The sequence below is a fragment of the Carassius carassius genome, chromosome 4 (assembly GCF_963082965.1).
Source record: "Carassius carassius chromosome 4, fCarCar2.1, whole genome shotgun sequence".
Classification (NCBI taxonomy): domain Eukaryota; kingdom Metazoa; phylum Chordata; class Actinopteri; order Cypriniformes; family Cyprinidae; genus Carassius; species Carassius carassius.
In genome coordinates this window covers 15,985,166-15,998,941 of record NC_081758.1, presented here as the reverse complement: position 1 = coordinate 15,998,941, position 13,776 = coordinate 15,985,166, and the positions used below count along the sequence as shown (strand labels likewise).

General features: G+C 37.1%; 1 protein-coding gene across 1 annotated transcript in view; it reads right to left on the bottom strand.

Annotated features, from left to right (window-relative positions):
* jak2b (Janus kinase 2b) overlaps nucleotides 1-13,776 on the bottom strand; it is a 41,414-nt gene that overhangs the window by 22,884 nt on the left and 4,754 nt on the right. The window contains exon 2 of the mRNA XM_059547637.1: nucleotides 1,019-1,262. Coding sequence (XP_059403620.1) covers nucleotides 1,019-1,220 — 202 coding nt within the window. The 5' untranslated portion in view covers nucleotides 1,221-1,262. The remainder of the gene's footprint in view (nucleotides 1-1,018; nucleotides 1,263-13,776) is intronic.

Genomic DNA, 13,776 nt, shown 5'->3' with positions numbered 1-13,776 from the left:
AATGCAAAAAATTCATGCTAATTGTGAAATAGCCTTTACTTTTAATAGTTTCATTTTAACCTTTAGGTTTATTGGTAAAAACTATTTATTAGTTGATGTCTGGGTGCAAGAAAACCCTCTAACTAACTAAAAATGAAGTGCATAGAGAAATTAAGTTGCTTCTATAAATTCCCCAAGATGACTGATATCAATCACATGCATTTACTAGCCCTTTCAGATTATTTTAATAGCAGCCGCATGTGTAGCAGATGAAATAATTTAAAGGAAGTCTACGGAAAAAAACAAAAAGACATCTTGAAATACCATCACGCATCTGTCACCAATACCCTGCTGGGGACGAGCTGATGGCTCCTGGGCTGATGTTTATCTTTATTAAACCGTAAACACGGGTGGACTGACAGGATCTTATATTATATAAGCCATCAAAACTGCACCAGATTGATGTGAGAATCCCCAATAACTGACTGTTTACACAATAATCACAGTAAGTACAATAAAAACATCTTCCCCTCATAGGTATAAAAAAATCTAAAGACACTGTGGTATCAATAATCAATTTGTATGAGTATTAATAAAATGTCAGGTGGGTAAAGGCTTTTTTTTCGGGGGCGGGGGGGGGGGGGGTTACTTCAATAACCAGGAGCAACATGACAAGTTTTCCTATTTCTGTTCACACTGAAGGTGAAGATGTCGAACTCACCATCATTTTTGTTTGATATACAGCTGTGAGCATCACAATTTTTGATCAAATGAAATTTCACAGTGAAAGGGCCTACCCAGTGCAACAAAACAAATATAGATACCAAGCAACCGATAAAATGTCTTGTTGTGAGATGATTGTCACAGTCATGTTTCCTTTGGACAAAAACGTCATGGAAGAGATTTATCACATTGCATCCAGGCAAAACACAGTGCTTACTGTGTTATTCTTTATCAGAATGTATAATTCACATTTACTTTATAAACTCAACACACATTTTTTGCTTCTTTTCTATATTACAGGATGGGCATGACTGACCGCACTCCTTGGCAGTGTTGATGATGAGCTGTTCAGTAACGTATTCTCCCGGTGGGTAGCAGAGAGGGGCGCAGTGAGAGTCGCTCTGGCTGCTGTGGTAGAGGTGGATCCTGAGAGCGGTGGGCTGCTTCGGGACAAGCTCCTCATGGGGGACGGCACCGTTCTGGTAAAGCGGCTCACAGACAGCTGTCTCCATGTCCATCACAGAGACACAAGCGACGAGAGACAAAAGAGCAACATTCACCTGGTGGTGGACATGTGGAGAAAGAGAACACAGTCAGATTACCAAATTAATGAGCGGATGGCTAGTAATTCGGCAGAACATGCTTTTGTTGCACGAAGACAATACAAGGAAATGAATGGATTATCAAGCTCCTCCTTCAAATGAATGCAGAAAAGCTGAGCATCAGGTAAAGTGCAAATTTCACCTCCAAACTTCACATCCAATGTCTTTTGAGGAGTTCAGAACCAATTCAATTGATCACATCTACCAACAAATTACAAAAATAATTATAATAATGTTAGTCTGCAATAAATGGGAAAACTGAATGATTATTGATGCCGATATTAGAATTGTTGTTAATGGTAATTTTAACGAACAACTTGCTAGGTACGATATACTAGCTTGTATCAGGTTTCTGTACGTACGACCTAATTCATGTTTCATGTGTTGTTCAACATGTAAGCATGAATTTAACTGATGACCTGATGCTTCATAAGATTAATTTAAAGATATGTCAAAAGCTTGTCAAAGCCATATGATTTGTATATGACCGGTGGGCTGTTCTCACTATTCTTGTTTTTTTTTAATTGGACAGACAGACATCTCTGGCTCTCCACTCCCCACTCATAAATGTATCCTGTGTGTACACTCGCATACATCTATTTACTTTTTTCACATACCTTCATGTGTTTTTTTTTTTTTTTTTTTTTTTACAATAAATTATTTTATAAATCATGAAACCATTTTTTTTATTTGGCAGCAATTTCAAAAGCTAAGTTAAGAGTTATACTTAATACATGCAAGCAAAATTCAGACTCTTGACAAATGTTTCTATATCAAGTAGCCTAAACATTTTTTCCATGTACAGTAGCTAGCTGCTCCAGTTTAAAAGATATAAAAGACTGGTTACCTGCATCAGCCACGAAAATATATAGATTGTCAGACATCAATATCACTTCAGAAATCCCATATAAGGTCATCTCAAACAAATCTCTGTCACTTTGGTATTTACTCACATCTTATGGATCAGAGAAGGGATCCGTTCCACTTCTGTCTGCTGTATGTACTAAACCATCTGAGAGTCATACATATAGTAAATTTGTCAAAACGCTGACTGTGTGAAAACATACTTAGAAGAATCTGAAGATCAGAAGAATTTTACCTATCTGCGTATGAAGAGTACAATACTGGGTTTCCAACAGTGTGTGAACGGTACGTATTTACAAGCTTCCACTGTTTACTTGATATACAGCCTATTGCAACACCCTGCGTCATCCTTTAGATTTCTTTTTATTTTCACTTCAGGGCTTTAGTGTTTTGAGTGAATATGAGTCATTTGATGTTGGTCAAGTCATGCAGCTCTGTAGTTTGCTCATAAACCTCTCCCACTGTCTGATATTACATGCTCTTCGCCATTAAGAGAAACATATTGGGAAAAAAAAAACTACAAGAAAAACTGACCCCTCTGAGGATTTAGAAAACAATCCTCAGTACGGTCAATCCTCAACCAGTACAGGGTATAATACAACTAAAAAAAAAGATGAAAAGGAAGGAACGGAGACCAGGGAGCTCAAGAGAAGAGTTGAAAAATCAAAAAGCCACATAAAACTAAAATATAATATAAAATTACCAAACAGTCTAGAACTGTAAAGTGAAATCATAGCCACAAGCAGTGATTATCAGGGTCTGGGCACAAAATGCTCAGGTTGATGTTAAATGAAGACGGACAGTTTTTGTTTTATACAGCTGTATTTACTCAGTGCAACTTAAAAATAATCCAAGTGAAAGATATAACACCAACATGTCAGAAAACATTAATAGATAAAAAACAGAATCACCGAGTAGGAAAAAGTCTTATTTCCTATTGAAAATTTGTGGGTATGGTTTATTAATCCATGGGCACGATTTGTTAAACCGAGGGAGGGAATTTGTGAGTACGTTTTATAAACGGAGGAGACGAATTCCAAAACAGACACCACTGATTGTTCATTTTTTTTCCTACAGGTGACTTCCCGTATGTTTGAGAATGCATACACGGAAAAGATGGAGTACTAATTATTATTTAGTCTGCACAATTGACTTAAAATGAGGGAACTAATTAATAAATCGTGTCCACGGTTTAATATGCTGCTTCTAACCTGATTCCCAGTAGCCCTATTAGTAATTGGACTATTACCAGTCAATCTCATCTCCATCATTAACCGCTGTCATGTTTGCTCTCTTCCTCTTGCTTTTTTCCCACTTCTGGCTGCCAGACGGATAAGTCTCTTCATGTTTAAAGGTGCACTGTTTAAGTTTTTGACTCTACTAAAGCATATAGATACCATAATTTGTCTGCAAATATTTAAGAAACTTGCTAAGTTAACATACTTCAGGGCTCGCAAAATTGCTAACCAGACGTCCTGGGGCTTTTGTTTTCCAGTCGGGTTACCAAAATGTCTCACCGCCCTGCCTGACGAGCTATCTTGAATAGTGATATAAATTTACTAACTTGATTCGCATTATTCACTCACTTGTAGGGGTGAAACGGATCATAGTTGATCGTTTGCGGTTCGTGTATCTTTTGGTCATTTGATTTTCATTTGGTTTCAGAAACGGAAAAGAAAATTGAGCTGGATTTTTCATATTTTTGTTCATTGGTAAAAAATTAGGCCTGCTTTAATATTTGTTTTGAATGTGTGGGCGGTGCTGAAACACCCCTTTTATACCTTCTATACTACACGATGCACGGGCAGAGTTTATTAATACTGCAAATTCAATGCTACCGGCGCTTACAAGATAAAAAAAATATATATATTTTTTATGGCTCCTGTATGTTATTTACAAAACAGAAATGACTTTATTCAATGGCATTTTAATTTTACTGTATGTGATCTACAACGACATGGAATAAGATAGCCTACTGATTTTTAGCCTAAGCATTTTATTCTATGCCTATTTATGAAAAACCTCACAGGTAACATGTTGTCCTTTGCTTAACAAGTAGGCTATTGCACTTCTCCTGTCAGCACGCACCATCCCGAAAACAGCGGAAAGAGCTTCAGCTCCATCAGTTTTGGTCATAAGACACCCTCGTTAACAACAAAATGTTACAAAATTCTGTTGTAAAATAAAGAAACCTAACAGGGTGTGCTTTCTGCCATCTCAGTCTCCCTTTTTCTGAAGCGCGTCAGAAATTAACCATGCTCATAGCTTACATCAAAGACACAGAACCATGTCTATAGAAAGCTTGGCATGTCTACACTCAGTCACACTCTATTCATACGGTCATCATCCACTGAATTTGTGAATTCAGATCAGAATTCCAAACTCAAGTAAAGATTTATTATAATTAATTATTATAGTATTTTATTATAATATTATTATAAACATGTATGTGGGGTTGGGTTTTTCCCATGTAACTGTTATGTAAAAAAACAAACAAACAAATTTTCTTTAGTTTGTAATGAAAACGCGAACTTTTTTATTTTATTTTATTTTTTTATAAGCCTAGAATAAAATGAGTAGGCTAAAAATTATCATATTTTATTCCATGTCATTGTAGATCCCGTAGGCTAAAATAAAATTCAAATGCTGTTTTATTGGTTATGAATAAAGTCATTTCTGTTTTGTCAATAACATATATATATATATTTAAAAAAAATTTAATCTTGTAAGCACTGCTAGCAACAAAACCGCAGGATTAATAACCTCTGCTCACCTGCCGCTCTCGGTTGCCGTGTATCGTGGAGTACAAAAGGGATGAAAAAGGCATTCAGCACTGCCCACACATCAAAACAAATGTTAAAACATAATCTAATTTTTTACCCATAAACAAAAATATGAAAAATCCAGCTCAGTTTTCGTTTTCCGTTTCTGAAAAAAAAAAATTCTCATTTCTCTTTATTTCTTTTTAAAGTAGAAAATCAAACGACCAAAACATACACAGACCATTTGCACTTGATTCTAAGTCTTGCCGATTTAAACATTCAAGCTTTTTAAAACATTTGCACGCATTCGGAGCTAGGGCGCTTATTTCTTTGTGCACTCATTCAAAGCAAGCACAGAGAGCCGCTTTACAGACAATGTGCGTACACAGAATTGATATCCTGTTATGGGGATAGAAGGAAAAATGGAGGAAGCAAAATAAAAAAAGCACACAGTCCTCGCATTGCCTAGTCAGAGCCCAGATTTAAACCTCACAGTAAATCTGTGGAGTGACCTGAAGACTACAGTCCATAAATGGCCACCATCCAACTAAACTGAACTTGAGCAGTCCTTCAAAGAAGAGTGGGTTCTTACATCTGACTTTCTTGAGAATCAAAACCATCAGCTTTTGAAAAGTGTTCACTACCTTGGGCTGATGATTTTAGATAGCTTGACTAGTGCTATTACCAAATACCACATGAAGCACAGCATAAAAGGAACTGATTTGAGGAAGTGCAATAATATCAGTCCTGGGACGATCTTCATTGCTGCTGTTTGCTATGACAACAAAAAAAAAAAAAAACTGGACAAAGACAATCAGAACATTATGAAATTTCCTCCAAGATGTGAAATGTTGTGACTTCAACTAAACTGACAGCTGTGCTTTTACAGTTAGTCTATAGGGTCATTTTGAGTAAAATCAACCAAATTTTGGAAACTTCCCCGGCTCAAATTTTGGATTTTGAATATTTTTTCTGTAGAAAGACAAACATAAATATTGATGTAAATTAAAACATTTAACATCACAGATGTATATTTACTGAATAATCCACTATTTTGTGAGGGTGTTGTAAAGGACAATTTTCACCTGAGATTTGGAGTCAATATACAAGATTATGTTAGTATAATCTGTTGACTTCAATCTTTGTTGCATTATATGCCAATTGTGACAGTTCAAGTTTAGTGTTTTTTGCCTCAAGTGCTCAGTGTGAATATTCGATTGTGCTATTGCACATGAAACCTTGATTGTGTTTATTTATTAATAACTGATTCAGATTCCCCTTGAGCTCTTTCTATATTTCAGAATTCTCTATGTGATGCAGGTACTGCAACATGGATGGTTGAAGAAAAAATAAGAGGGCTTGATGGCTGCAAACTCAAGCGGAACAATATGAGGGGCAGTAAAGGCCATAATTATTGAAAAGCCTCTTAAAAACACTAGTGAAGCGAAAAACATTGATCGGCCTTAGTGAAATTCATTCATACACAATACTGAAAAACCTCTTACATTCAGTAGTGAAAACATTGATAGTGAGATTCATTCATATGCATAACTGAAAAACCTCTGACATGCACTAGTGAAAACATTGATCAACCTTAGTGAAATCTATTCTTATGCATAACTGAAAAACCACTTACAAACACGAGCTAAATTCACTTGAAACGGAAACTGTGCCCACACTTCCGTTTAATTTTGCGCGTCTCACAAACTCTTTTAGGCAATGGTGGTTATTCTTAACTAGTTGTTTGAAGCTATTAATAATTTAAGCAACATTTTATAGATACGTATCACTTACTGCCCAATGCCCAACAATACATAGGCTATTAAAGGCTATGAAAACAAATAAAGTGAACGTCACCATTCTTTATATTATGTGCAAAAAAGGGTTAGAAATCACATTTCTGACAGAGAAATGGAAATATTTCCATGGCTTCCTGACATTTACAGAAGGAGGATATACCTGTGAAATAGGGCTGGACGATTATGGCCTAAAATCAAAACCTCGATCAATTGAACATTTCACCTTGATTACGATTAATGAACGGTTATTTTGTTACCGTTTTTTTTTTTTTTTGCCCTCATAGTTCACTGACAAGGTTTGTACTGTAAATATGATTGACTATCAGCAGTTATTTTATCTATGTTCGTAACATTTCTTACTAGGGTTGGGTATCGTTTGAATTTTATCGATTCCGATTCTTATCGATTCGTAGTTTCGATTCCAATAAGATAAAAAATCCAATATAAAAAAAATGAAGTCAAACATTTAGATGTCAAACATTTTTACAAAGCATTCTGTTGCAGCAGAATAACATGAGCAAAAATCAGAAGCCTACAAAACACTGCAAGAGGAATTTTGCCTGTGATTAAAAAAAAATACCATAGCAAAAACAACTAGATTAATATAAATCTCAAATATTAAAGTGTTAAAGACAAGTAAACAGTCAGTAATAAGATAGGAACAAACAAATCTATTAGACTACATAGTTTTCTTTGATTAACATGGGGGAAGTCGTGGCCTAATGGTTAGAGAGTCGGACTCCCAATCGAAAGGTTGTGAGTTTCGAGTCCCGGGCCGGCAGGAATTGTGGGTGGGGGGAGTGCATGTACAGTTCTCTCTCCACCTTCAATACCATGACTTAGGTGCCCTTGAGCAAGGCATCGAACCCCAACTGCTCCCTGGGCGCCGCAGCATAAATGGCTGCCCACTGCTCCGGGTGTGTGCTCACAGTGTGTGTTCACTGCTCTGTGTGTGTGCATTTCGGATGGGTTAAATGCAGAGCACAAATTCTGAGTATGGGTCACCATACTTGGCTGAATGTCACGTCACTTTCACTTTCACTTTCATTAATGACAGGCAGCGCGTTTATTAGGCTGTTGTCTCTTTAAGCAAAAATACTGCACATGTGTGTTTTCTTTCTCATCTGTTTATGTTCACGTAAGACAGAAACGGCTGTGTTTATGATGATATACTTATGTAGTTTTCTGCATCATAGTTTCGACTCGGAGCAACCTTTTCTACAGTTAAAATACACAAAACAGTCCGAGAACGGACACAAACCGGGAACCCGCAGCGCGACCGCTGCTCTCTGTGCACGCGCTTGTGCTTCATGTGCGCTGCACACAAACATGCTATAATAAGTTTTGAGATTCTAAGCTACTTTAGTGATAAATCACAGGAAAGCGTAGACAACTAGTTTCTGTGTTCCTCTGTGCGCACGATCTTCACAGCTACTGTTTATGAGTGTTCGTGCCACAATGCAGCTGCACGAACATGGTCGATATAATAATACACATCCGATCATCTAATCGCTTGAATGTCCAAACCATAAAACAAATACAACTGACTAAGTTTAGTGAAGGCTCACCGCTCATGCCCCATCACTATGTGTTGAACCGGCGTTCATCTCCATGTTTTGCTTTTATGCCACTAACTGGATGGGGCAGAGTCATGTGGCTACAGACGCGCTAGTATGCTTTTAAGGGGGAAGTGTTAACAGGATTAAAAAACCGAAATAACCGACATGGGAAAATTACATCGGTTATAGGTTATTAATTTCGGTTTTGATTACTTTTCAATTAATCGTCCAGCCCTACTGTGAAATGTAAGTTATGCATTCAGGAAGACCGCACATCTCAAAAACATTAAACAGCGCGAGTAGCCTAGTGTAATATTCATGTCCTCAGCTATATTTTGATAGTGTTTGTATCAAACTACTGTATACCGATATAAACTGTATTGCCACATATCAAATAGTTTATAAAGAACTAAAAATTGATATGTAACACAAAAGAAAGAAGAAAACTAAATCAGCAGCCTACAGAACAAAAATCAGCAGCATAAAAAACACAAACTAAAGGCACTAGACATACAGATTTCAAACATTAAATACTAGTAACAGTCAGCAATAAAATAAGAACACAAACAAATGAGCAATATCACAAATAGATACAACTAAAGGTTCAGGAGCAGAAATTGAAATCAAATGTAATTAGGTGTAAAATAACACTGGCTTTGGTTTTATAAATAAAATCTCCCCCGCAGGAAGTTGAGCGCACTCACTTTTGTCTTTTTCTGCAGGTCATCAGTCTGTTAAAGGTATTTTCTCTTTTCTGTTCTCTAGATCTTCTGTTCAGTGTTATAGAGTAGATTAGAAGTGTAGCTCGTTTCATCATATGTTTTGTCAATGTGTAGTCTGACAGACTTGTTTTGAGGTTCTAAGGTTGTCGAGTTTGCAGTTTGTAAAAATAACCAGCCAAAATCAGAGAGTGAATTTATTTTGTCTTTTGTTCTTTGATTAACATTAATGGCACATACTGCAGAAGGAATATTAGGCTGCTGTCACTTTAAGACATAATGCATAAATTTAACACGGTTTACACATGCATTTTCTTTCTCGACTACTGACATTCATTTAAGACAAAACAGACTGTTTACAATGATATTTTGACAATTCTCTGTGTATTTGTCAACTGAATTGCAAGAAGAGATCTCAATTCCGTATTCACACTCAATATTGTGTGACACCCAATGTGACACCCAGCCATAGTATTCATAAACATTCATAAAACCCCAGGAAAAATGTCAGACTGAAATCTAGGCCAGGTTTCTTATCACCCAATACCTTCCACTGATGGATGTAAATGTGTTGCAAAAGTTCAGAACAAGTCATCTTGGCTTCAAATAATGCTCTTTGTGCACTTCATGTGTAGGGCTCCAAGAGTTACAGCACCTTTTCTCTTGTATCTTATCAGGCTTTTAAATTGAATCAATACAAAGACATCTCACGTACAAACTGCAAACAAGACAACCTTAGAAGTTCAAAACAAGTCAAAACATATGATGAAACATGCTATACTTCTAATCTATTCTATAAATACTGAACAGAAGATCTTGGCAAAAAAAATAAAAGGTTAAGACCTTTAACAGACTGATGATCTGCAGAAAAAGACAAAAGTGAGTGCGCTCAACTTCCTGCGGGGGAGTTTTTTTTTACGAAACATAGCTTGAACATCACCTTCAAGCACGGGTGCCTAACCACAACACATGCTTTATTCCTTACATGACCATTTTGCAATGTGAAAACTTAAGTGGTCAAGATGCAAAGGCAGATTTGAGCTGACAGAGGTTTATAAGAGTTCCTTTGAAAGAAACCAGTATGTGGGTGTTTCTTTAAATACAGGCACTTTTGTGTCACAGGGGTTGATTTGCATTAAAATGTTTTTAAAACAGATTCAAACTTTAGTCCTTTTGAAGAATGAAGTGCACATAATTCTTTTTTTTTTTTGGCATGCCATCGTGAGTTTTTGCTACTTTCCAGACCTAGACTTTGAATCTTAAACTATATAAAAAACACATTCAAAGGGGTCATTTGATGCGTTTTCAAGTTTTCTTTGGAGTGTTACAAGTTGTTAGTGCATGGATAAGATCCCTAAAGTTGCAAAGACTAAAGTCTCAAACCCAAAGAGATATTCTTTATAAAAGTTAAGACTCGTCCACGCTCTCCTAAAACGGAAGATTTGCATAACACCACCCAAATGTTCACACAAAGAAAGGAGTAACTTTGAACTTTGTTGTTGCTGCTGCCGCCACCATGTCATGGAGACGCTGTGTGTTTAGTTGTGAAAGCTTAGTTTGGCCTTCCAAAAGAGGGCACAACTAGAAATCAGTGGTTAAGTTGTATTTACAACACTGTTCCAGAACAGTTCAAACCAAATATTCATTTGTGTGCAACACATTTAATGGAGGACTGTTTCCTGAACCTACAATGCCAGCTGTTCTGACTCACAGCCTGTAAGTATGTTGTCATTAGAGATCGACCGATATGGGTTTTTCTATAGCCGATGCCGATGTTTAGAGGTCAGGGTCAGCCGATGGCCGATATGTGCTGCCGATTTTTAGGGCCGATATCTTGAAGTTTTCCCCTTCATTTGCATGCTAAAATGTCATACTAATAATAAGTGGACGCACAATATTTCTAAACTTATCATCATTTATTGAGCACTGACTTGAACCATCTCTCGAATCTTAATTTTGTGCACTGCACGGTATTAAAATAAAAAATGTATCCAAAGTTAACCAAACAAATCAATAAACTGACCAAGTATTACATATATAAAACAGGTAATTATATATATATATATATATATATATATATATAGTTTTAGAGCATTTATCAAGTAGAATTTTTCAAGTTTGTTGGAACATAAATGTAAACTTAAATATACATTTAAATAAATACAATTTTAGAAATAAAAATCAATTAAACTGAAAAATCTAAATTAAATATATAAAAAATAAATAACAGTAGTGCTGCAAACACACTAGCAACCAGCAACATTTGTGTTTGGTATAAATGATACAGAACATCAAAAGTGCATTCTAATTTCAAACTTGCATTGCTGTCTGTTCATTATTAAAATAAAGTACAGTCAACCAAACATATAAAAGGTTACACTGGTCAGTTTAAATAGACCGTAGTACACCGGTCCACTCTGCTGTTATGCCAAGGACATTTTTGCTCATGTGAAGATTATCTTTTCCGTATAGTTTACATTACAAAAATAAAAATATTATAGTTTAACATTCAGATACACTGCGAATATGGAAACATTTGGATATGTGCAGAACGAGACGTGAGTAATAACCTCCAAATACATCTAGTCAAACCCGCGCTCGCTCGTCCTCGCATGGATCGGATCATTTTTCGGATCAGCAAAAAAAAAAAAGGAAATCAACTTAAAGTGAACATGGCATAATATCTTCTTTTTAACTTCTCATCTCCCAGTGTGCTGTGATGAAGTGAGCAGTTATCGTCACATAGCTCTCCTATTATTTAAATGCGAGTTTTGAGAAGTGTAGAGCATATATATATATATATATATATATATATATATATATATATATATATATATATATATATATATAATAACTTTGGGAAAAAACTAACAAAAATAATGATAAGATAATGATACGAATTCTACTAATAAGAACTATAAAACACACTAAGAATTTCTAAGGGTTAATGAGCTGCTGGATTCATGAATATTAATCAGGTTTTGTGCATTCACTTTACTGATTTGCTGAAATCAAAAAAGGGACGATAATAGGTGAGCACCAGCCAATGAGACTGCCATTTGCACATTAACTCCACCCACTACTGGAAAACCCGGCTGTTCTAAAAAGCTGAAGACCGGGTCGCCGTTATTTTGACAGGAAAATACAACAAATAATTTTTTTTAAATGTATTGCGTCAATTCACCTGGACCATAACAACATGTATGTTAGGATGTTATTTGTTGACTTCAGTTCAGCATTTAACACCGTCATTCCCTCCAAGCTGACCACAAAACTTGGAGACCTGGACATTAACACCTCCCTCTGCAACTGGATTATGGACTTTCTGACCAACAGGCCTCAGCATGTTCGGTCAGGCCACACCCACTCCACCACCATCACACTTAACACTGGCGTACCACAGGGCTGTGTGCTGAGGCCATTCCTTTACTCCCTTTACACCCACGACTGCAAGCCTGTGCATGGATCCAACTCCATCATTAAGTTTGCAGACGACACCACGGTGATTGGCCTCATCACAGACAGCGGTGAGACTGCCTACAGGGAAGAGGTACAGCACCTGGCCACATGGTGCGCTGACAATAACCTGCTCCTTAACACCAATAAGACTAAGGAGCTCATTGTGGACTTCAGGAAGAAGAAAGGAAGCACGCATGACCCCATCCACATTAACGGGATGGTTGTTGAACGTGTCTCCAGCTTCAAGTTCCTGGGAACCACCATCTCGGAGGACCTGTCCTGGGCCACAAACACCTCCAGCCTGGTCAAGAAGGCTCACCAGCACCTTTTCTTCCTCAGGACACTGAAGAAGAACCAGCTGTCTTCATCTATCCTAGTGAACTTCTACCGGTGTGCGATTGAGAGCATCCTGACCAGTCGCATCACAGTCTGGTATGGGAACTGCTCAGTGGCTGACCGCAAGGCACTGCAGAGTGTGGTGAAAACTGCCCAACGCATCACAGGGACACCACTTCCTGCTCTTGAGGACATCCAGAGGAAACGCTGTCTACGTCGAGCTCGCAGCATTCTCAAGGACTCCTCTCACCCTGACCATGGACTGTTTAACCTCCTGCCCTCCGGGAGGTGCTTCAGGAGCCCCCGGACAAGGACCACAAGATTCAGGAACAGCTTTTTCCCTAAAGCTGTCTCCTTGCTGAACTCTGCCCTCTGACACCCCTCAACACACCCCACACCACACACAGACTCCTCCCCCTCTTCAACACTCTGACTGATTTATTTATTCACAACAAGCAAAAAACAGTAACTTGTTATTACTTGCACTACTGTCTGTTCATCCAGGAACACTGAATAATCCATTTGCACACTGACATATTTTCTATGCACTTTACTGTCCATTGCAATAGTGTAATTATGTTCATATGTTCATAGTTCTGCCTATAGTGTACATACACTTCTACATAATCCATCTGTATAGTATGTTCATACTAGTACACCTATCTGTATATCATGCTAATATTATTTAAAATCTGTAAATTATTTCCATAATACTTATCTGTATAGTTATTGTACATATTATAGACCTTGTATATTCTGTATTTCCTGCTTATTGCACTTCTGGTTAGATGCTAACTGCATTTCGTTGCCTTGTACCTACATGTGCAGTGACAATAAAGTTGAATCTAATCTAATCTAATCTAATCTAAAAATTCTCTCTCTCTCTCTGTCACTGCGTGCGTGTAAGAGAAAGTGACGGTGATTTGTGTGCCTTCACACTAGAGTTTAAGGTACATTAAATACAGTGCGCTGCG